The 23,890-nt window shown below is 39.6% G+C and overlaps 1 protein-coding gene across 12 annotated transcripts in view; it reads right to left on the reverse strand.

Annotated features, from left to right (window-relative positions):
• FHOD3 (formin homology 2 domain containing 3) overlaps positions 1-23,890 on the reverse strand; it is a 491,067-nt gene that overhangs the window by 204,774 nt on the left and 262,403 nt on the right. For all 12 annotated transcript variants that reach the window (XM_082354165.1, XM_082354171.1, XM_082354169.1 and 9 more), the window contains one exon: positions 5,746-5,840. In XM_082354165.1, the coding sequence (XP_082210291.1) occupies positions 5,746-5,840 (95 nt within the window). The remainder of the gene's footprint in view (positions 1-5,745; positions 5,841-23,890) is intronic.

Below are 23,890 nucleotides of genomic sequence, written 5' to 3' on the forward strand. Positions count from 1 at the left end.
CTGCACTTAGGTGTAAAACAATCACAGAGATGCAGAATGGAAGAAACTGGCAAATGTGGATGAGTGGGGAAAAAAAACAAAAACAAAAAAAATCTGGGAGGTATACTGAATTACAAGTTTGATTTGGGCCAGCACCCAGGGCTGCTGCTGAAATCAGAGGTAGGATTTGTGGAAGGGTGACATTGTATCCCAGGAGCCTACCATGTTACTATTCTTTGTACTAGATAGACAGAAAAATTAGTAACCCATATGATGAGGAATTGCAAACTACATGCCCAAAGACTATCTGTGGAAACCATCGAGTTTAGTTTGGACAGGGTGGCATGATAACTGCCTTTAAATACTCAAAGAGCATCCATGGGGAAGTGAGTGTGTGCTGTTCAAGAAAGCAGTGCACAGCATTTGGTTAGTTACAGAGAGGCCGAGGTGGTTCCCAATAAGGAAGGCTTTCCCTCAATTCCAGTGTCTAGCAATGGCTGTTGGGGGGAAATGGCACTCTCTCTGCCAGAGTATCAGGAATGTGGCTGGTGAATGTCAGGAACACCTTGAACAAGACTTTGCCATCTCTTCAAGGCTAGGATTCTATTTTATATTATGTAACTCAAAAAGCACTTCAGTGAATCTTCAGATAATTCTGCTGAGTGAAAAAAAGCCAGCTCCAAAAGGTTACATGCTGTGTACACTACCATTTATATAACACTCTTGAAATCACAAAAGTGTAGAAATGAAGAACAGATTAATGGTTGCCAGGGATTTAGGTGGGGGTGGGAATAGGAGGGAAGTGATATTAGGGCTCCTGCTGGTGATGGATATATTCTGTCTCTTGACTGTACCAAAATCTCAATCTCCTGGTTTGCGATATTGTAGTACAGTATTGCATGATGTGGCCTTTGGAGAAAACTGGGTGGAGATTACACAGGATCTCTATGTATTATTTCTAACAATTATATGTGAATCTACAATTATCAATTATTTTATTCAAAATAAAAAGTTTAACCAAAAAAAAAAATTAAAAAGCGCCTCAGATCTCACCCACATGTAGATCATCTCAGTGGACACACCGGCAGTAACATGCCAATGACCACGACCAAAGGGCTCACGGAAGGTCCTCTCCTCCACAACCAGCCAGCACTTCCTGGAGCACCTAGCACCCTGGACACACCTGCTTAGCTCTCCTGAGAGACACTGCCTTCATCTCACAACCAGTATGTCAAAGCTTTCCTGCGAATGAACCCCAATATCCAACTTTTCTACTCCTGCCAGAGGCAATGATGTATTTCTAGCTGCCCAGATTCAAAACTATGACCCTAGCTTTGATTCTTGATTTTGTTTTTCTACATGCAGAAACCCAATCCTAGGAAGCTATTCCTCAAAATGTCTCCAAATTTTCATCGTTCCGTTTCTGTTGTAATTCTTAGCCAGGCCTCACCACCTCAGAGATTTGATACTGTGCTAAGCCCCCCAGCTTCCCATCCCTGTCAATTTCTCCCCAACCCACCCACCTCCATCCTACACACTGCACATTACTTCTCATCATTCTACTATCCTAACGAAACTTTGAGCAGTGTTCCCAGTGTGTGTGGGGTGTGTGTGTGTGTGTGTGTGTATGTGTGTGTGTGTTTGGGGGGTAGGGAGAAGAGGAAGCATGGCTCTCTAAGGTGTGTAAGAGAGTGTGTGTGTGTGAAAGGGGGCTGTGGCCAGAGGTCCCCTAGTCTCAGGTTTAGCAACTAAGCTACATGGGAGTTGGGACGCAGGGCCATCCCCACAGAGTACAAAGAAAGTCTGGAGATCTGTGACCAGCAACCTCGGGCGCAGCTGGAAGAATGAGCTTCAGTGGAGCAGACAGAAAAACGCAGAAACAGCAACACAGAATGGGTGGATATCATGATGACACCAGGAGGTCATGAAACCCACAAGGAGGTGGACAACCCCTGGGGCCTCCCCCATGGCCAGAAGGGGATCCATACGGATACAGAGAGGCAGACTCTCTGTGTGAGGGTGACGAAAGGCTATGTATGCTGTACAAGCTGAATCACCTTACCCCAATTAATGAGACTTGCAGATACACTAAAAGAAAAAAAATCCATACTGTGTGGAAAGCCATGGGGTGAGCATCTGCTTCTTACCTCTGACTGGGAAGTTTAAAGATGGATTTTTGTAAATAGAATGAAACATGTTATTGAAAACACTTTTTCTTTCTTTTAAAAAGGAATTATTTGGCTGCAAATGTAACATTTTCTCCTCTGTCTATAAGACTCAAATATCTGCAAATATTGCATAATGGCCCTCTGGCAGACTCACATCTTGTTGCCTTTCATGGAAGGAAAATGAAGAATTAGGAAAATAGAATGACAAGGTTTCTCTGACCCAGGATTCCATCATCAACTCTGTGCCTGTTTAAGGTGAAAACAACAGGACCTCATGGTTCCTGTTCTTTAGGTTCCGAGAAATCTTCATCAAAAGAAAACCCTGGGGCTTCCCTGGTGGTGCAGTGGTTGAGAATCTGCCTGGCAACGCAGGGAACACGGGTTCGAGCCCTGGTCTGGGAAGATCCCACGTGCCGCGGAGCAGCTGGGCCCGTGCGCCACAACTACTGAGCCTGCGCGTCTGGAGCCTGTGCTCCGCAACAAGAGAGGCCGCGATAGTGAGAGGCCCGCGCACCGCGATGAAGAGTGGCCCCCGCTTGCCACAACTAGAGAAAGCCCTCACACAGAAACGAAGACCCAACACAGCCATAAATAAATCAAAAATAAATAAATAAACACTTCGGCAGGATGTCACTCCATTTCTGACCTCCTCCAATGTCATTTAAAAAAAAAAAGAAAACCCTAGGACTCCTGGCGTTCCTGATTTCTTAATTTAATTTGAACCAGGAAAACCACTGTGGCTGTACTGACCAATCTGAATGTTGAAGGAGGGGCCCGAGGCTTCCTTCTCAAAAGCTAAGGGTCTCATGTTGGTGCATCCATTCGTCCTTGCAGATTCCTCACTGTCCAGTCATGGGGGTGAGGGGGAGTGTTGAGACCACCATACTGGTTTTGTCAAGACAAGTGATCTCATTAGAACTGCACTGAAGACAAACTCGGTAGCTGCTACCCCTGCTGACTTTCAGCCACTAGCCTGGACGCGAGCACCCCCTGCAGGGTCAGGCGAGACCTTCCTCCGACATCACAGAGTGGACACGGGCTGCGAGCATCACCCACGGTCTCCTTTCTAACAATGCCATAAGCTCCAAGGCTTAGGTTGACCCTTGACTCTATTTTCCTTTCCTCAGGGTGACTAGCCTGGTATTGAACACAAGAGCGCTGGAGACTATTGTGGACCTTCCTTCTGGAAAATGAAAGATGGAGAAAGAAACCAGCACTGATTTGATGCTGACTCCCCAAGTGGCTGGGGAAGAGGCTGGTGCCCCAAGTGGCTGGGGAGGAGGCTGGGGAGACAGAGGCCCCAAGCAGAAATGCCCAAGGTCCCAAACGCTGTGTGTGCTACACAGGGAAAGAAGTGGGGGAAGCATAATTCCTACAAACCCATTCTTGAGGACTTTTAATTTTGTGATTTCTCCGTGGTATTTAGAAGTCAATAAGGATGTCCCTGTGTATCCCTTCTCCTTGCAGGATGATTCCAAAGAAAAACTGACGGGATGCTGTTGCAACACGGAAGGCTCTGAGCCTTCCTCCCACCTACTGAGCGGACAGAGGCACTTCTGTTAGGCCCACTTCCTTTTTCTCATCTCCTCTTTTTCTTCCCAGCCCATGGTCTCTCCTCTCACCCTTTCCCTTCTCTCTCTTCTCTTCTTCCTGCCTTTGCCATCCTCTCTCCCCTCCCACTCCCACCACCGGGACCTTGCCCTCCCTCTATTCCCTTCCTGGTGATCAGCTAAAAGGTTGTCACTTTTCCTATCACAAGCATAGCTGCTAGGTTTTATTCCCTTTTGGAAATAGGGCTGCTTGTTGGTGTTTTATCATGACCATAATAAAGTCAGTTTTCATTGCAAACTCTCCCATCTCCCTAGCTTTTGGGGTCCTCGAGACCATGCAGAAAGCACAGAGGAGGAAGCAGCTTCCAAATGAACATGAAAGTTAGGGAAGGCTCCCAGCAGAAGGACAGAAAAATCAGAAAACACTGAAACAGGATATGAGATATACATCTTCCCTCAGCCTGGCTAAATCAGCCTATTAGGCCCAGCATTCCACTCAGCTTGTAAGGTCACCTACAGCAGTTTGTAAATAGAGCCATATCCATTTTCCATAGAAAACAGAGCCAAATTTTTAACAAGAAGAACAGATTTTCAGTCTCCTAAGAGAAACCATGGCTGTTTCTATTATAAAATGGGACGGGGGGGATTCTATCATCAATAATATTGGGAAAAGGAAAATTGAGAGGAAGATGTAAGGGCAACCAAGGACCTGGGGACCCAGTGGGTATTGCACACCAAAGCCATCCAGAGGGGAAAGGCCCTCCCACACACACAAGGGCACCATCACCAAGTCTGGAAGGAAGATACCACCTCAACTAGACCTATTCTTGTCATAAAGTCAAATCAAGGCTGAGTGCTCCTGAAATACAGCAGGGTCCTTAGGAAGCAGGTACTTTGAGAAGCGAAGCCAAGGGATGTGACTCATTGCTTAGAGCATGGCGCTGGTGCCTGCCAGCCTTGGCAGGCTCGCCCAACTTGGGGTGGTAGTGAACATAAGGATGGAGAAGCCTGGGATGACCACAGGTTCTGCAGGGACCCCTGGGAAGCTATGTTGATTCTGTGACCTAAGCCAGGCTGACATTCCCCACCCAGGCCCTCGATGCCCTCCCTGCCTGACCCCGTTGCCTCCTCTAGTCACCGTGGTCTCTGCCATGGTGCCTCACCCCACAAGCTGACCATACTTCAGCCTGGGTTCAGTAGCATCTGCTCAGGACAGGATCCCTTCTTACTTCCTCCAAATCCACCCCGCCCCGCCCCCAGCCAGCTACCTCCCGGTCCCACCTGAATCCAGAGAAGACCACACCAGAGCTTCACTCAGCTTCCAGCGCCCCTTGGGTACCAGGGTGGATCTTCCTCCTTAAGGCAGCACCCCCAGAGTGTGGGCACTCACAGCCAAGGCACGGCCAGCCAGACGTGGGCCAAGATCCGGGGGGGAAATTAGATAGGTTCTCATAACCAAGCACTATTTCCTCAACTACAAAATGGAGATAGCATTATTTACCTTAGAGTGGTCTTATGTGGATTAAAGGCAATAATGCTTGAAAAGCACCTACTATGGTGCCTGGTGCCTAGATAAATTGTTAATAAATGTTGGTCACTTTTATAATTGATGGCAGAGTTGAAAGGCAATCTCAAATTCATTCATCTATATATAGGAATATGCATATACATATGTATAACTTATAAGTATGTACTTAAGTAACTGAAAGTATTAAACATGAAATACAGCAGGTAATATTAATACTCTATCCATGGCATAATGTTTTAATTAAACACTAAAAACCAGAGGTGCCAAAAGCATTTGATTAACGCTTAAAAGGAAAAAATAAAAATACATTAAAAATTCATAAGCTCTTTGCAATTTGAGTGAGTTTTTTTTTTTTTTTTTAATCTATAAAACAGTAGTCCTTATTTGTACTGTGACAGGGCAGGAACAAAGCTGAATAGGACTTCTTTCTGCAAAACCATCTCAGAGAGGGTAACAGGGTAAAAAGATAGGCATATAATATGCAAACTGAATAAAATGTTCAATCATAACCTTCTCTTACCTTTGACCCAATGAGCGTGTACAGCCACTGAATGGTTTCATTGTGGTTTATTACTCCATTCATCCCATCCACATACAACATAATCTGGCCCAAAGCTACAGAAGAGAAGACAAAAAGAAGCAAGGAGACGTTATGGTTTATATGTAAATATAATCTCCAATGATCATAATGTCAAGTGAGATTTTCACACTTTAAGTACACTGTATGTTAAGAACCAAATCTGCAGAGAATCCCTGAGCTCTGAAATTAGCGCAATCTCGTTGCAGAAAGTGTTGATCACTCCAGAAGAAATAAGGGTTATCTTGGAGTCTGGAAGATGCAATTAAGGCACCAAATCCAGTGATTGTTGTTTCTCTGTGCCTTGATGTATAAATGCATGTTTTTACGTTTCTATATCTGTATGTAGTCCCAGACGAGGCAGAGATATCCATGAGATGGTGTCTGGGTCGTGGCCTCCCGCTGGGGCCGAGAGGGTGCGTGAAGTTCCTAAAGACAACTTGTCTGGTGCCCCAGTCTATGGTCAGGCAGGTCCCAGACGCTATGGAACCATTTTGAGCCAATACAATATGAACCCTTATGATAAGGGATAAATATGTATTTAAATATTATTTGTAATCCTTTTAAAGACTTTCAGGTTTTAAAATGTCAGAAATCATGAAAAAAGAGGGTGGGGGTGGGGAGGGGGAATGGGGAGATTAGTGTTTAATGGGGACAGAGTTTCAGCTTAGGAAGGTGAAAAATTCTGGAGATGGATGATGGTGAGAGTTGAACAACAATGTGAATGTACTTAGTGCCACTGAGTACATTTAAATATGGTTAAAATAGTATGTTTTATATTATGTGACTTTTACTGCAATAAAAAAAATTTTTTTAAAAAGAAATCATAAAAAAAATTGTTGATATCAAGTCCTAAATTCTTAGTTAAGAAAAATATAGTCACCACAGATTGTCATTATTCACCAAAAAAACCCAAAACAAAACAAAACAAAAAAAACAAGCCACGTTATTACTTTTTTAAAAAACAAATATTAACTCTATTTTTTCAGTTCCCTTGGTATCAAAATAATTTGGATTCTAGAATATGAATAAACAGAAGTTACATACTCTAAGTAAATAGGCTTCCTTGAATCAGGTCTGACCTCCTAAATCTTACTGCAGCCATAATTAATTGGCATGGCATTGGCATTTTTAGGTAACACTTTTTTTTCTGGTAATATTAGGATATCTTATTTTAGAAAACTGACAACAAGAGGTGTAAAGTGAAAATAATCATAATCTCATAATTTAAAGAATTATTCTTAACATGTTGATATGTTTTCTTACATTCTTTCTTTTATGCTTTACACACACACATACACACAACTTTATACATAGGTTGTAGGAACAGTCCAGATAAAATGGTGATGATTGAAAAGAGCAAAGCACAAAATAGTGAGTGTACACTAATTCCAAGCATACAAATATATGTGTTATGTTAGAAAACTCATTATTATACTATCCAACAAAAGATCAAATGACAAAACCACATAATCATTCTGAGAAAAAGTATGCTCCTAAATATGTAAAAACTCAAAAATTTTTTTGTATTTATTTAATTTATTTTTTAACATCTTTATTGGAGTATAATTGCTTTACAATGGTGTGTTAGTTTCTACTGTATAACAAAGTGAATCAGCTATACATAAACATATATCCCCGTATCTCCTCTCTCTTGCGTCTCCCTCCCACCCTCCCTATCCCACCCCTCTAGGTGGACACAAAGCACAGAGCCAACCTCCCTGTGCTATGTGGCTGCTTCCCACTAGCTATCTATTTTACATTTGGTAGTGTATATATGTCCATGCCACTCTCTCACTTTGTCCCAGCTTACCCTTCCCCCTCCCCATGGCCTCAAGTCCATTCTCGATATGACTGCATCTTTATTCCTGTCCTGCCCTTAGGTTCTTCAGAACCTTTTTTTTTTTTTAGATTCCATATATATGTGTTAGCATACGGTATTTGTTTTTCTCTTTCTGACTTACTTCACTCTGTATGACAGTCTCTAGGTCCATCCACCTCACTACAAATAACTCAATTTCGTTTCTTTTTATGGCTGAGTAATATTCCATTGTATATATGTGCCACATCTTCTTTATCCATTCATGTTTCGATGGACATTTAGGTTGCTTCCATGGCCTGGCTATTGTAAATAGTGCTGCAATGAACATTAGGGTACATGCATCTTTTTGAATTATGGTTTTCTCAGGGTATATGCCCAGCAGTGGGATTGCTAGGTCGTATGGTAGTTCTATTTTTAAGGAACCTCCATACTGTTCTCCATAGCGGCTGTATCAATTTACATTCCCACCAACAGTGCAAGAGGGTTCCCTTTTCTCCACACCCTCTCCAGCACGTATTGTTTGTAGATTTTTTGATGATGGCCATTCTGACTGGTGAGAGGTGATACCTCATTACAGTTTTGATTTGCATTTCTCTAATGATTAGTGATGTTGAGCATCCTTTCATTTGTCTGTTGGCAATCTGCATATCTTCTTTGGAGAATTGTCTGTTTAGATCTTCTGCCCATTTTTGGATTGGGTTGCTTTTTTGATATTGAGCTGTATGAGCTGCCTGTATATTTTGGAGATTAATCCTTTGTCAGTTGCTTCATTTGCAAATATTTTCTCCCATTCAGAGGGCTGTCTTTTCGTCTTGTTTATGGTTTCCTTTGCTGTGCAAAGCTTTTAAGTTTCAATAGGTCCCATTTGTTTATTTTTGTTCTTACTTCCATTTCTCTAGGAGGTGGGTCAAAAAGGATCTTGCTGTGACTTATGTCATAGAGTATTCTGCCTATGTTTTCCTCTAAGACTTTTATAGTGTCTGGCCTTACATTTAGGTCTTTAATCTATTTTGAGTTTATTTTTGTGTATGGTGTTAGGGAGTTTTCTAATTTCATTCTTTACATGTAGCTGTCCAGTTTTCCCAGCACCACTTATTGAAGAGGCTGTCTTTTCTCCACTGTATATTCTTGCATCCTTTATCAAAGATAAGGTGACCATATGTGTGTGGGTTTATCTCTGGGCTTTCTATCCTGTTCCATTGATCTATATTTCTGTTTTTGTGCCAGTACCATACTGTCTTGATTACTGTAGCTTTGTAGTATAGTCTGAAGTCAGGGAGCCTGATACCTCCAGCTCTGTTTTTCTTTCTCAAGATTGCTTTGGCTGTTTGGGTTCTTTTGCGTTTCCATACTATTTGTGAAATTTTTTGTTCTAGTTCTGTGGAAAATGCCATTGGTAGTTTGATAGGGATTGCATTGAATCTGTAGATTGCTTTGGGTAGTAGAGTCATTTTCACAATGTTGATTCTTCCAATCCAGGAACATGGTATATCTCTCCATCTGTTGGTATCATCTTTAATTTCTTTCATCAGTGTCTAATAGTTTTCTGCATACAGGTCTTTTGTCTCCTTAGGTAGGTTTATTCCTAAGTATTTTATTCTTTTTGTTGCAATGGTAAATGGGAGTGTTTCCTTAATTTCTCTTTCAGATTTTCCATCATTAGTGTATAGGAATGCAAGAGATTTCTGTGCATTAATTTTATTTCCTGCTACTTTACCAGATTCATTGATTAGCTCTAGTAGTTTTCTGGTAGCATCTTTGGGATTCTCTACTTATAGTATCATGTCATCTGCAAACAGTGACAGTTTTACTTCTTCTTTTCTGATTTGGATTCCTTTTATTTCTTTTTCTTCTCTGATTACTGTGGCTACAACTTCCAAAACTATGTTGAATAATAGTGGTGAGATTGGGCAACCTTGTCTTGTTCCTGATCTTAGTGGAAATGGTTTCAGTTTTTCACCATTGAAAATGATGTTGGCTGTGGGTTTGTCATATATGGCCTTTACTATGTTGGGGTAAGTTCCCTCTATGCCTACTTTCTGGAGAGTTTTTATCATAAATGGGTGTTGAATTTTGTCAAAAGCTTTTTCTGCATCTATTGAGATGATCATATGGTTCTTCTCCTTCAGTTTGTTAATATGGTTTATCACATTGATTGATTTGTGTATACTGAAGAATCCTTGCATTCCTGGGATAAAGCCCACTTGATCATGGTGTATGATCCTTTTAATGTGCTGTTGGATTCTATTTGCTAGTATTTTGTTGATGATTTTTGCATCTATGTTAATCAGTCATATTGGTCTGTAGTTTCATTTTTTTGTGACATCTTTGTCTGGTTTGGGGATCAGGGTGATGGTGACCTTGTAGAATGAGTTTGGGAGTGTTCCTCCCTCTGCTATATTTTGGAAGTAAAAACTCAAAATTTTAAACAATTAATTGAGCATATCCTTGACACAATAAACTGTACCTTTTTGAAAATAACAGTTTCATATTCTATTTAGTGGTGAAACACTGGAGATACTCCTATTAAAATCAGAAATAATTTTAAAATGATGCCCATTAATCCCATGATTATTTAATACCATGCTACAGAGTTTCAAGGAAATTTAACAAGACATGAAAAATAATTAAAGGTATGATGTTTAGAAATGAATACATAATACTGTCATTATTTGCAAGAAATATTATAGACCCAATAAAAAAACTCATCTACAGAATTTATAATGAAGAGATCACAATTGTAACCACTTTCTCATCTTAATGAGAAATAAGTATGTAACATACAAAGAAAATCAAAGTTTGATATAAAAATATAATACTAGACAAATGATATGACAGCAAATATGATAAAGGCTTAAATGATTTATTGTATAAACAATTCATACAAGTTGATAAGAAAATACTAAATGCCAATAGAAAAAAAGTAAAAGCATTTCATAAGAGAGATGACAAGCTCGTTTACAGTAACAAAGTTGTTCATTCTTACTATAATAAAAATGCAAATTAAAACAATAATGAGGTAGAATTTTCACTTAAATCATGAAAGATATTTTTTAAAGAAATCATTAGGTTATCAATTGCTGGAGTGGTTAAACAAGTAACTTCATACATTCCTGGTGGTGGGGCAAGTTGGTACAAGTCCTATAATAAGGCTATTTAGTGCTATAATTGTTTTAAAAATAGTTACCATTTAGTGTCTACCATGTCCCAAGGTCTGAGGGTGGGACTTTGTACGTGTTATTAATACAACAGCCCTGCTGTGAGGCAGGTATTATAACTCCCATCTGACAGAGGAAAAAACTGAAGCTCTGAAAAGTAAAGGAATGTGCCCCCAAATCCCATCACTACCAAGTGGCGGAGTCCACCTCCAGCTGGGGCAGGCGGGCTCCTCCATGTCTGTACTCAGAGCCTGGAAGTCCTCTCTAAGCTCTTCCCAAGCCAGCGTGATTTCAGGAATCTATCCTAAGGAAATAACCCTAAGTTAAAGGGGGAAAAAAAGGATGAAGCAAAGACACTCACTGGAGTGTCATCTATAACATCAAAATATCAACTAAAATCTAAATATAGATCAGATCTAGAACTCAGCATACACAGCAATTTATCAAAGCTATGTCCTAACCTATGAACTGTTTCTGATAAAATAATTAAAAAGTAGAAACTTATAATGATTATGTAATTCAATAAAACACTAAAATCTCAAGCATAGAAGGAAAGGAAAACTCATGATATATTAAGCACTATGATCGGATATATGTTCTTTGGATGTATTTTTTTTTCTACTTTTCCCTGATTTTCATTATGAGCATCTATTAATTTTATAATTGGAAAGTAAACAAATATACAAAAAGGAACCAAATAAGACTGTATAATATAAAGTGTTAGGTGCTTTTCTTGGTTTTTAGAATTTTTTTACTAGCCCATCCCTCTTGGCATACCCCTCCCTCCTTCAGAAAGATACAGCCCCCACTTCATGAAAGAGTTCTGAGAATTCAGCACATTCTGCCCATTTTTTCCTTTCCCTTCTTCTTTCCTCCTCTCCCTTCCAAAACAAACTGGCAAATCTCTAGGGAAGAGGACTTTGTACCACAGTCCTTTTCCCATTCAAGTTCCACTGTTGAGGAAGCAAATCCAAGGCAGATTTAGCATCTTCTAAATCAGCTTAATGGCACAGGGGAGTCAATGTAGACTGTTCAGCCTCTGGAAGGTACATTCCTTGGGAAGACCCTCTCCCCAAGGCTGAAAAGCCAGGAATGAATGTCTCCTCCCTAACTGCTCAGGGCCTCTGGTACTGCAGAAAGCCCAGCAAGCCAGGGCACCACTACAAAAAGGGAGTCAAAGTAAGAAATTCTATAAGTTTTCGCTCTATGATGTTTCCCTTCAAGGTTCTATTAACTGCCCACTTTGGAGGAAGAAAGTCACCAGAAAGTCCATGTCTAATGGAATTCAACTTTCTGATCATACTGATTTGTCAGAATATTGTGACAATCAAAAGCTTTCAGGCTAGATCTTTTGCACCCTAGCCCTAAAGCTAAAGCACTCCATCCTGCAAAACCCACTGCAGACACAAGATGGCACTAAATAGATTTAAGTGGGTTAATGTCTCACTAAGCTTCCACAGCAAAATACCACCAATGTAAATGAGGGCCTGTGAATAAAACTCACCCAGGAAAGAAAAGAAAAGAAAAGTAGATGGCCTAGGTCACAGGAACCACGAAAATTAGTGATTTCCATTTCTAAGAAGGATGAGGAGGATCAGAATGTCAGAACACAGTGGTGGGTAAAAATAGCACAGGTCTAAAAAGAGACCAGGGCCTTTGTTGTTATGCTGCTCATGGAATTTACTCAAGGCATTTTTATTAATTTTCTGTGCTTCAGTTCCCTCACCTCAAAAATAAGATAGTAAGACTGTAGTACCTATTTTTCACGGGTGTTGTAGGGATTGAGTTAGAGCAATGCCTGACTCAGAGTAGGTGCTCAATAAACGTTAGTCATATCAAGTACATCACTGAAGTCACATCAATTATCTACTGGACAGAAGCACGCAATGAAAGACTCTCCAAGACACACAGTGGGGGAGAGCCCTCTGCCCAACTCAGTCACAATTATTTTTTTCTAAAAATTTTTTGTTTTACTTTTTATATTTAGATATATGCTCCATTTTGAGATATTTTTTGTATAAATTATGAGGTTTAAATTGATATTCTTTTTTTTTTTCACATAGATGTCCAATGGATCTAATACCGTTGTTTGAAGAGACTATCCTATCTTTATTTGCTTTTGCAAATTTGCCAAAAATCCATTGGCTATGTTTGCATGGGTCTATTTCTGGATTCTCTATTCTGTTCCACTGATCTATGCATCTATCTTTTTGCCAACACCACAGTATCTTGATTATTGTAGCTTCATAAGAAGTCTTAAAATCAGGTAGTATGACTCCTACAATTTCATTCTTCCTTTTAAAAATTGTTTTGGCTATTCTTGTCTTTTGGCCTTTTCATGTAAATTTTAGAAGCAGTTTGTCTAAATCTGCAAAAAATCTTTCAGGAAGTATTATGAGAAATGCATTAAATCTACAGATAAATTTTGGGAGAATGACATCTTTACTACATTCAGTCTTGTAACCCATGATCCTATTATGTCATCATTTAGATCTTCTCTATTTTCATGAGTGTTTTGTAGTTTTTAACTAAAGATTCTGTATATGGCTTTTTGCTAAATTTATAAGTATTTCATATTTTTGGAGCTACTGGAAATATTTTTAAAACTTCTCCATTCCCAACTATTTATTATTAGTATATAGAAATAAAAATAATTTTTTTGTTTTGACTTTATATTCTATAACTTTGTTAAACTTATTAATTCTAGGGGTTTGGGGGATTATGTTTTTGTAGATTCTCTGAGGTTTTCTACATAGCCAATAATGTTGTCTGTGACCTAGAACAATTTTATTTCTTCCTTCCCAACCTATATTCCCCCCCTCCACCCACCCTTTACTCCTCTTTGCCTTATTGCACTGGTTAAGTATTTCAATAGGGGTGGTAGGAGTGGACCACTTTGCCTTTTCTCAGTATTAGGGGGAAAGCATGTAAGTCTTTCACCATTAACTATGATGTTAGTTATAGGTTTTTGCACATTGCCCTTTATCAAGGTGAAGACGATCCCCCCCAATGTCTAGTTTGTTAAGAAATTTTTTTTAATCATACATGTATGCTGAATTTTGTCAAATGCTTTTTCTATATCAATTGATATTATCAAGTGGTTTTTCTTCAGACTGATAATGTGGTGAGTTACACAAAGTGAATTTCAAATACTGAACCAGCCTTGCATTCCCTCTTGGCCATGGTGCATTATTCTTTTTATAGATTGCTGAATTTGATTTGTTGATATTTTGCTGAGGATTTTAGCATCTTTGTCCATGAGACATATTGGTCTGTAGTATCCTGTCTGTGTCTTGTTTTATATCATGGTAATGCTGGTCCTATAAAATGAGTTGGGAAGCATTCCCTCCTCTGATGTTTTCTGGAAAAGATTACGTAAAATTGGTTTTATTTTGTGTTTAAATGTTTGGCAGAATTACCAGGAAACCATCTGAGCCTGGAGATTCCTTTTTCAGAAGGTTGTTAACTACAAATCAAATTTCTTTAATAGTCAAAGTTAATAACATTTATAGTAATAAGGCTAGTCAGGTTATCTATTTCATCTTGGGTGAATTTTGGTAGTCTGTGGTTTTTAAGGAACTTGCCCATTTCATCTAAGTATCAATTTTATATACCTAGAGTTGTTCATAGTATTCTTTTATTACTCATTTAATGTCTGTGGAGTCTGTCATGATAGCCCCTCTATCATTACAGGTGTTGGCAATTAGTGTCTCTTCTTTTTCTTTGTCATGGTTGCTTATTATCTTCCTTTTCAAAGAATGAGCTTTTGTTTCACTAATATCGACTCTGTTATTTCTCTGTTTTAAATTTCATTAGATTTTACCCTTATCTTTATCATTTCTTTCCTTCTACTTGATTGAGTTTGTTTTCCCTTTTTTATTCTAGTTTCTTAAGGCAGGTGTTTATATTATGGATTATTTTCTTTTTTTCTAATAGAAACGTGTAATACTATAAATTTCTCTCCATGCATTGCTTCAACTGCATCCCACAGATTTTTATTTGTTTTTCATTTTAATTTAGTTCAAAATATTTTCTAATTTCCATTTGAGAATTCCTCTTCAACATATGGATTATTTAAAAGCATGTTGTTTAATTTCCAAGAATTTGGAGACATTCCTGTTACCCTTCTGTAATTGATTTATAGTTTAACTCCATTATGGCCAGGAAATATGTCATATGATTTCAATTCTTTTAAATTTGTTATTTTTATGACCCAGGATATTACCTATCTTGGTGAATGTTTTATATGTACTTGAAAAGAATATGTATTCTGCTATAGTTGGGTAGAGTACTCTAAAAATGTCAATTAGAACTAGTTGGTTGATGGTGCTGTTTAGTTCCACTATAGCTTTGCTGATTTTCAGTCTACCAGTTCTATTGATTACTAAAAAAAGGAATGCTGAAGTCTTCAACTACAACAGAGGATTTTCCATTTCTTATTTCAATTCTCTCAGTTTTTGCTTCATGTATTTTGAAGCTCTATAGGTTTTCCATTTCTGGATGAATCAACTCTTTTATCATTATAATGTCCTTCTTTATCCCTTGCTATTTTCTTTACTTTGGCCTCTACTTTCTCTAATGTTAATATGGCCTTCTTTTGATTAGTGTTTGTATGATATTTATTTCTGTATCCTTTTGCTTTTAAACTAACTATAGCATTATAATTAAGGTGGGTTTCTTATAGGCAGCATTTAGTTGGGTCTTGTTTTTTGTATCCATTCTGATAATCTCTGTCTTTTAATCATTGTGATCAGGCCAGTTACATTTAATATAATTATTGGTACATCTGAATTTAGGTCTATCATTTCCATTCTGCTACTGAGCCCATCTAGTAAGATTTTTATTTTGATTAATGTATTTTTCATTTCTAAATTTTTCATTTGGCTCTCCTTTATATCTTCTGTTTCTTTTCTGAGACTTTCTATCTTTCCATTCACTTCAATAGTGTTCATCCTTACTTCCTTTTTTTATCATAGCTGCTTTAAAGCAGTTGACAAATTCAGTCAATGTCACCCTGACACTGGGGTCTGCTGATTTGTCTTTTCCTATGCAAGTTGAAATTTTCCTAGTTTATTGTATGTCAACTAATTTTGGCTTATATCCTGGACATTTTGAAAATTATAAGACTCTGGATTTTGTTTAAATATTAGAGAAAATGTTGACATTTTTGTTTAAGCAGGCAATTTAACCTGTTCCCTTCAAGCCACAAGTTCTGACCTGCCTTTTATGGGCTGTGGTTCCAATACCAGTTCAATTTTCAAAGTCCTTTGCTGTGCCATTTGGATTGGCCCTGCATGTCTACAACCCAGTGGCTAGTCTGGAACCTGGGCAGTCGTCTACCTTGTTGTTCAGTTCTCAAAGTCTTTGGTATACGGATTAGCATCAGATTCATGTGTGTAATTTGTGGTGAGCCCAGGGGCTCATCAAAAACTGTGCAGGTCACTTTCCTGAGCTCCTCTTTTTCCATTATCTCCCTGATACTTACTTTTAGATTCCCTGGGGCTCCCTTTCTTAGTCTTTCAACCAGAGAGTTGTGCCATTATTTATCCTGCTCTGCCACTGACTTTTTGTGACTGTGTTCACATCTGGGGCCAAGCAGTGGGAAAACAGAGAGGGAAAAATACAAATGGAATTCACCCCAACCCTCTTGTGACTACAACTCCTCTCAATCAAAGCAAAAGTTTATGCCTCCTTCCCTCAGAGTTTTAGGTGCCTGCAGGCCCCTGCTGTTCTCACATTATTATCACAGCTGTTCTTACCATGGTATTACCTGGGGGCAGGGGTTCAAGATAACAGAGAAAAGACTAAGAAACACCGGGGGACTTTTGCACTCTTGAGTGTTTGGAGTCCCTTTTCCTCCTACTCAAGCCAGAAGTAGAAGGCCTCTTCTGGAACTCTCTCTAAATACATTGATGGCCACTTTTGGGTTTGTGGCTGATTTGAGTCCAGACCAGGAAATACTAGAAGAAAAATGTTAAAAGCACCATCACAATGCTATCTTCAAATTCTAGTCTTCTTCCCCAATCTGTCCACTACCGTTTACTCTTCAAAGTCCTCAAATAGTTGCTTTACGTATTTTTTTCCCAGGTTTACAGTCGCATTTAATAGGAGAGATAGTTCCATTGTGCTTATGCCCTCTCAGGCAGAACTCCTCCCTCTCTGCTTTTAGAATAAGAACTCTAGCAGCAACATGGAAGGTGGCCTGGAGTGAAGTCCTGTGTCTGGGTCTGCTCAGAACTTTGCCTCAACAGTCTAACCACATGGTTTTTCAATCCTTTTTCTCTTCTTCCTTTCTCCTCTTCTCCCTTCCTCCCTCCTTTTTATTTTCCTTTCTTTTTTGAAGCTGGAAGTCTTTTAGTCCAAGGATCTTCTAAAAGGAACAATAACATACGCCACAGATAATTCCCAGATGCTTTGCTAGAAGCAGGACTGGTGGGTTTTAACTGCTTCCCCATTAACACTTGACACTCCTCACCCTGCCTACTGCAGTGAGTCCCAATGGGGCCTGTTAAAAGCATCCAATCACCCAGGCTACACACTGGAGCTCACTGCACACTGCATTTGCAAACACCACAAATGGGTTAGGAAATCAATTTAGTGAGTCCAGACCGGCAATTTATTTTTTCAAGCAACAAAACAGAATAGAAAACAGAGTGCATTCCATTTTAGGTAAGGGCTGTTTCTATTTGTGTTCTATTTTATATAAATATGAAAACTTTTCCTATAGATTTCAGCCACAGAAGTTTGGAATCTATTATTCCAAACTCCTTTCCTTCCCTTATCCTTCGCCTCCAGTGAGTCATCTAATTCCATCCATTTTCCTCTGAAACAGGCCTCGAATTCACCTTTTCTTCCCTCCATCACTGCCTCAGGTCCAGCTTCCACTGTCTCTCTCGGATTATAGCAACTGCTGACCCAGCCTGATTCCCACTCTTTTTCTAATCCATGAAAGATGTCACCACTGAATTTTCTAAAACACTAACCGTATCAGCTGAAGCTGGAAGACCTCCCAGCTCCCTCCCATCCCCAGCCTCCCACCCACCTTTCAGCTCCCTATCCACGCCATCTGGGCTCCTGTGTCTCTGAACCTTCTGCTTCCATTAAGGGCTTCCTAAGACTGTCAATCTTGATTTAGTTACATGTGCCTTGCTTTTAAAGAGAAGTTCTTACATATAAAATATATATTCATTCTACAAACCAGAGCTAGATGTAATTTTTTTAAAAAAGAAGTTCTTACTCATCAGAGACAACCACCCCAAGAAAACAATCCCATTTAGGTTATTTGCCTGCTTGTTCATGTCCTTTCCTTTGGCCAAAGATGCCAAAAATGCCATGGAAGAAGTTGAAAGGTAATTCCTTCCTGGCAGAGTCATCTGACTTTTTAAACAAAGAGCTCTTAAACACTACTGCCCTGAGTAGTCTTTTAATAAACCCCTCATCCATTCTTTCCTTTCACTAGATATTACAGTGAAATTACAGGTCACATGTACTCTGTAAATGGGCTCGGAGATTCCAGAGCTGCATTACCTTCTTAAGGGAATTACACAGTTTAGGCGGAAGTGTTTTTAATGCAATATTGTTGGGTTTTTTAAAAAGCACTGAAATAACTATAGGCATATCATACATTTGACTATAAACTAGCCCTTTTTTTATGTCCTGGACAAGGCTTTCACTTGCAAACTAAGCATCCACTTGCATATCTGACCTTAGAGTTCCACCATGAAACAAAAGATTTCTCCCACTGAAGTCTGAGTATTTCAATTTACCTTTGTACATCACCTCCCCACCATAGATATAGATATATATAGATATAGATAATTTTGATACAATTTCAAAATTACAAAAAAGTTGCAGAAATAGTGCAAGGAACTCTTGTTTACCCATATACATTTTACCCAGATCCATTAATTGTTTATATCATGTACCATTTATTTTATCATTCTCTCTTCCTGAACTTTTAAAAATATTTTTTAAATAAAAACTGTGTATATTTAAGGTATACGTCATGATGATGTGATACACACATACACAGTGAAATGACTATTTAGTCAAGCTAATTAACATATCAGCTCCTCACAGAGTCACAGTTTGTGTGCGTGATGTCTACTCTCTTAGCAAATTTCGCTAATTCAATACAGTTTTGTTAACTATAGTCATCATGCCTGGACATTAGATCTCTAGACTTATTCAACTGCACTTTCCCACTCTTGACTTGGTTTTCTTTTGACAAAAGCAATAGGAAGGAAAGCCTATTCTACAGCCATTCCATTAGATCAGAGATTTTTACCATTTGAAAATGTGACTGCAAATAATGCCTACTTATTTCAACCAAAAGTACAGAAAAACTAGACTGGATGTATGAAAAATTAAAGAAAAATTACCTTACCCACAAGGGCAATTTTTTGCTACCAACCATTATCAGTGGTCACTAGGGTCGGTTTGGGTTTGGGGTTTTTTTTGGGGGGGGCGGGTTGGGGGTTTTTTTGGTTTTGCTTTTTTGTTTTTTGTTTTGGAGGACGGTGACCTGTGACTTGCCCATTGGGAGTGAAGAGGGATTTTGCTGTGTTGCTGGATACATTCACTACCCCCTGGAGGCCATGGAAGCACAAGATCATCGACACTACTTTCTTAAAGCAGAACACAGCAGGGGCTCTGACAATCTGGGGTGCGAGTTCTTGAATCAAAGTTATCTCCCGAGAGGGAAAAAACCATGACTATCACTAAAACCTTATCTCCTGGGAAGAGCTAATTCATCTTAAAAACGGATTTCAACTTATTTTAATCAGACCATTAAAAGTTACTCTTCTTAACTCTGAAATGGATTTGCCAATCACCAATTTCCATTATGCACCAAAGCCCGCAGTAAATATTGAAAAGTGATTGATGAAGTTGACATTCTTGGAAGTAAGTGGAGACCTTGGAGTCTGCCTTATTAATATTCTCTTCCACTCAACTGTCCGCCCTAAATAACAAGCCCAGGCCTAGTTTTACCCAAGGGCAACTGTCAAAGAAATAGTCTTTTAACAGTGACTACTGCATGAAAATTAAGGAGAATAAGCTGCCAATTCTAGACTGGAGACAAGAATTTAATCAGCACAAGGAGCTCCAACAAGGTGTCAAAGTTTTGAGTCCCCTGCTGACATTCAGCAGTATTTGCAATGCAAATTTTCAAAACCATTCTTGGAATAATTACTAACCTCTCTCTACCCGTGAAAAAGGTCCCTAAGATAAATTTTAAAGTAAATCAGGCTTAAGGGCCTCTCTTAACATTTGCAAGCCTAAACAGTAGCTCTCAGAGGACGGAGGATCCTCCACCCAGGGCCCTTACAACAGGACCTTTTGTGTGGTTCTTCCTGATGGACCATCCCACCAGGACATTATGTAGCCAAGCTCTCTGCATCCTCATCTCCCATCTAATGCCACACATAGGACGGATAAGTTTCTACCCCATTCCTTCACCTTTCCACCAGCATCAAAGTTTACATTCCAGATTTCCACACTAAAGGTTTGAAACTAAGCCTTCATGAGCCACCAATACAGGAGTAGCCTTATTACTGCTGGACCTTTGTGGCCTCAATTACACCTATGCTCAATCTCTCTCATTCCACATTCTCCCATTTTTTTAGGTAAGGAGGAACCAAAGGAATGAAGAAAGGTTTAATAGATTAGCAGGTTTTGAGCTTCTAAAAAATTTGGCAGACTCCTAATTTCTCCATGAAAAGAAAAACAGTCATTTTAATCATCTGTTCTATAATGATCTCCAGGACTTACATCCAATGAAATACCAGTGGAAGCACAAAGCCTTCCCAAGGCACCTCAGAGCCAGAGATGAAATGAACCAGAAATGGACTCCACAGTCTCAGCAGTGACTGGACCGTCCTGCTCACCTCATGGACTCAATCTAATCCTGCTTTTCCCACAGGGACCTGGGGTGGCATCATGAGTCAGTAACCAGAGCTCCCTTCACAGGGACCCTAGGGGAAGCAGCTCCTCCCCTAACCTAGGGAGGGGACACACAGGAGGCATACACATGGGGCATCGCCTCCTGAATGGCTTTCCTGTATAAGCCTTTGTGACAGAGGCAAGAGGTATGAAGCTTGGAGAGAGCAATTAAGCCCAAGCGGGGTGGGATAGAGCTCATAAAACACCCAAATTCAGAGAAGGGTGGGGTTGGTATGAGCCTGAGTAAGTAGAGAAGGTTTCACGGACAAGGACAACAGAGCCATACCTTAAAAGATGGCGCATACTTAGCTTCGAGAAGACAGATGAGCTCCCAGGGCACGAGAAAAGGTACATCAATGGTTCTGCTGATTTCTGCTTTCAGGACAGAGCAGCATCAAGGAAAACTCACAGGACTTGGACCCAGGGAGAAGCTGGCTTTCGTGTTGCCTTCACCATTTCCTAATTCTAAAAAAGTGCAAGATACGTAGCTTCCTGGGCCTCAGTTTACACATTTGTAAAATGGAAGATGCATCCAACCTGGATTCCATGTTGTCAGCATGAAATGAGATTACATATTAGCACACACAGCTGATGGTCAGCCAGTTCTTGTTGATGATGTTATGCTAATTAATCTCTCCAGACCTCAACTCCATCATCTGAGAGATATAGGGTTTATCCTGAAAACCTCCAAAGCCCCCCAGCTCCAAAGTTCTATACTTCTATAACATTATTCTAAAGCGCTTCATGGGGATGTAATATGAAGTGTCTGGCACTAGGCGGCGCTCTTCTAATAGGTGTTTATACCTGCAGTCCTGGAATCCCAGATGGGACTTCATAAAAAAATTCACTTTGGGGCACTACTTAAAGCAACCAGAGTATTTTTCAGTATATTAATTCTGTATTTCTTTCTATTTAGGATTTCAACATATTTAGAATTTTAACTTCCTAAAATAACCTACCTTACTCAACTTCCTAGCTCACTAAAATTCTACCAACTGCTAGTGAATCCGCATCTAGACAGGATTTGCTGCTGGCCCCCCTGCAGGGTGCTGGCTCTTTCCAGGGTGTCCTGCTGCCCCCTGAAAAGGACCTGAGTCCTGCGATTACCTTGGCTGCCAGCATCCAAGGTACTGACCCTACTCAGTGTTCTAAGGGAAAAAATCATTGCCTGGGAAGCCTTAAACCACAACTCCCACCCCTCTTCAGCCCCACCTCCAGCACCTGATTTAATTGGTTGTGGGCGTGATCCTGGCCTACGTGTTTATCAGAGTTCCACAGGTAATTCTCCTGCACAGCCAGAGATGGGAACCACTGGTCATTGCTAAACCAAACCACGACCTAAGGGTTGTACCTGGTTAGGTAGGGCTCTCTCCTAGCTTACTATCAGCACCTGCTTCCAATCAAACTAAAAGGCAAACAGAGGGAAAACCAATTTCCCACATCCTGATGGCCAGTCTCCGTGCTCTCCACTGGGGCAGTGATGCGGATAGGGACCAGGTAGGTGGCGCTGGTCCCCACCAGCCCAGCCTGCTTCCCTCAAATCTCCAAATTGCTGGAAATGTCTCCCGGGTCTCCGCATGTTTGCCAAGCTTTACACGGGTGCCTGTTTGATAGACACAGGTTCAAATTTTCACTTTTAAACATTATTTTAAAATCAGAGCATCATGGAATACAAGAAAATGTTTTTAAATATGACAATCCCTTCGTTTCTTCTCAGAGGACTGTTACTTGATTGTGAACCTCCACAGTGGGATTTCAAGGACTTTTTTAAACTGTGGATCCTGGGTAGTAGTCACTTGCCTACAACTTACTTAAACCTGAATTCGTTAGAAGTATTACAAGCTTGCCAAATGTATTTTATATTATTTTATGTGTATTTTATGATCTAGAACAAAACCAAAATATGCATAGTACTCAAAGAATGAGAAACCTTCCTATTGTGACTCATTCACACCTGTTGGCTATAAGTTGGTGATGTTCAAAGAAAAGGAGAGAAAAAAATAATAAGCTTCCTTTAATAAGAGAAAAATAAATAATAAATCTCTCCATTGGTTGTGCATGTCTATCTTATTATCTGCATCCAAAAAACTGAAATGTGTGAATACATTTAACATATAGACACATTTAAAAATCATATCAGATATATGCTACAACATGAGTGAACCTTGAAAAGAAAAATCATACTGAGTGTGATTAGCCAGTCACAAAAGGACACATATTGGATGACTGCATTTACATGAAATATCTAGAATAGGCAAATTCATAGAGACAAGAAAAGGGGGTGCGGGAGGACAGAGTGGGGAGTTATTGCTTAACGGGTACAGAGATTTTGTTTGAGATGACGAAAAAGTTTTGGAAATAGTGGTAATATCAGTACAACCTTGTGAAGGTAATTAATGTCACTGAATTGTACAATTAAAGACAGTTAAAATGGCAAATTATACGTTGTCTATATTTTACTACAATAAAATAAGTAAAAATAAAATCATATCAACACACTACTTGACTAAAAACCAATGGCCTAATGTCCACAGCAAGAAATCCCCAAAGCAACTAAGACGATGTCTCCGGGGCCAAATGTGTTCTCTAACCGTGCTGGGCAGTTCCCTGAGCACAAACAGGTCTAAGACCAGTGCAGCCTCTGCAGAGCTGACGAGGCCACAAGGCCATGCGTCCGTGAACTTCACCATCACCCATCCCATCTCTGTAGCCAACACATTAGACTCACATTTATTTAATAGCTATTTCCTGGCAGCTGTGATCACATGTTCATTAGAGCTGACTGTTTTGCCATGCTAATAGTCATTAGGGGCTGTCACTGGCAAGTACTTTGTTTTCATTTCTATAAGTATATGAGCATTTCACATGTCACCAGCTACTGAAACTGAATAAACACTTTAGACCATGCATTCTCAACAGGAGCAAGAACCAAGAAAATTGGTTCTTGGGGGCAAAAATACCTTAGATATATATTCCAATGGTTTATGGTCCTCTACAAGGACATGGCACATAACAGATATATAGTATGTCTGTGGCATTAAAATTTCACTGGGGTGGAATGATGGTAGTTAAGGAAAAGATGTATTAAAAGGCTCAGGGAGGGCGGCAATCATTTTTAAAAATTGACAAACACTGCTTTATATCCTATGATTAAAGATTTTCCTTA

This window comes from Balaenoptera borealis, assembly GCF_965194805.1.
Source record: "Balaenoptera borealis genome assembly, chromosome: 14".
Classification (NCBI taxonomy): Eukaryota; Metazoa; Chordata; class Mammalia; order Artiodactyla; family Balaenopteridae; genus Balaenoptera; species Balaenoptera borealis.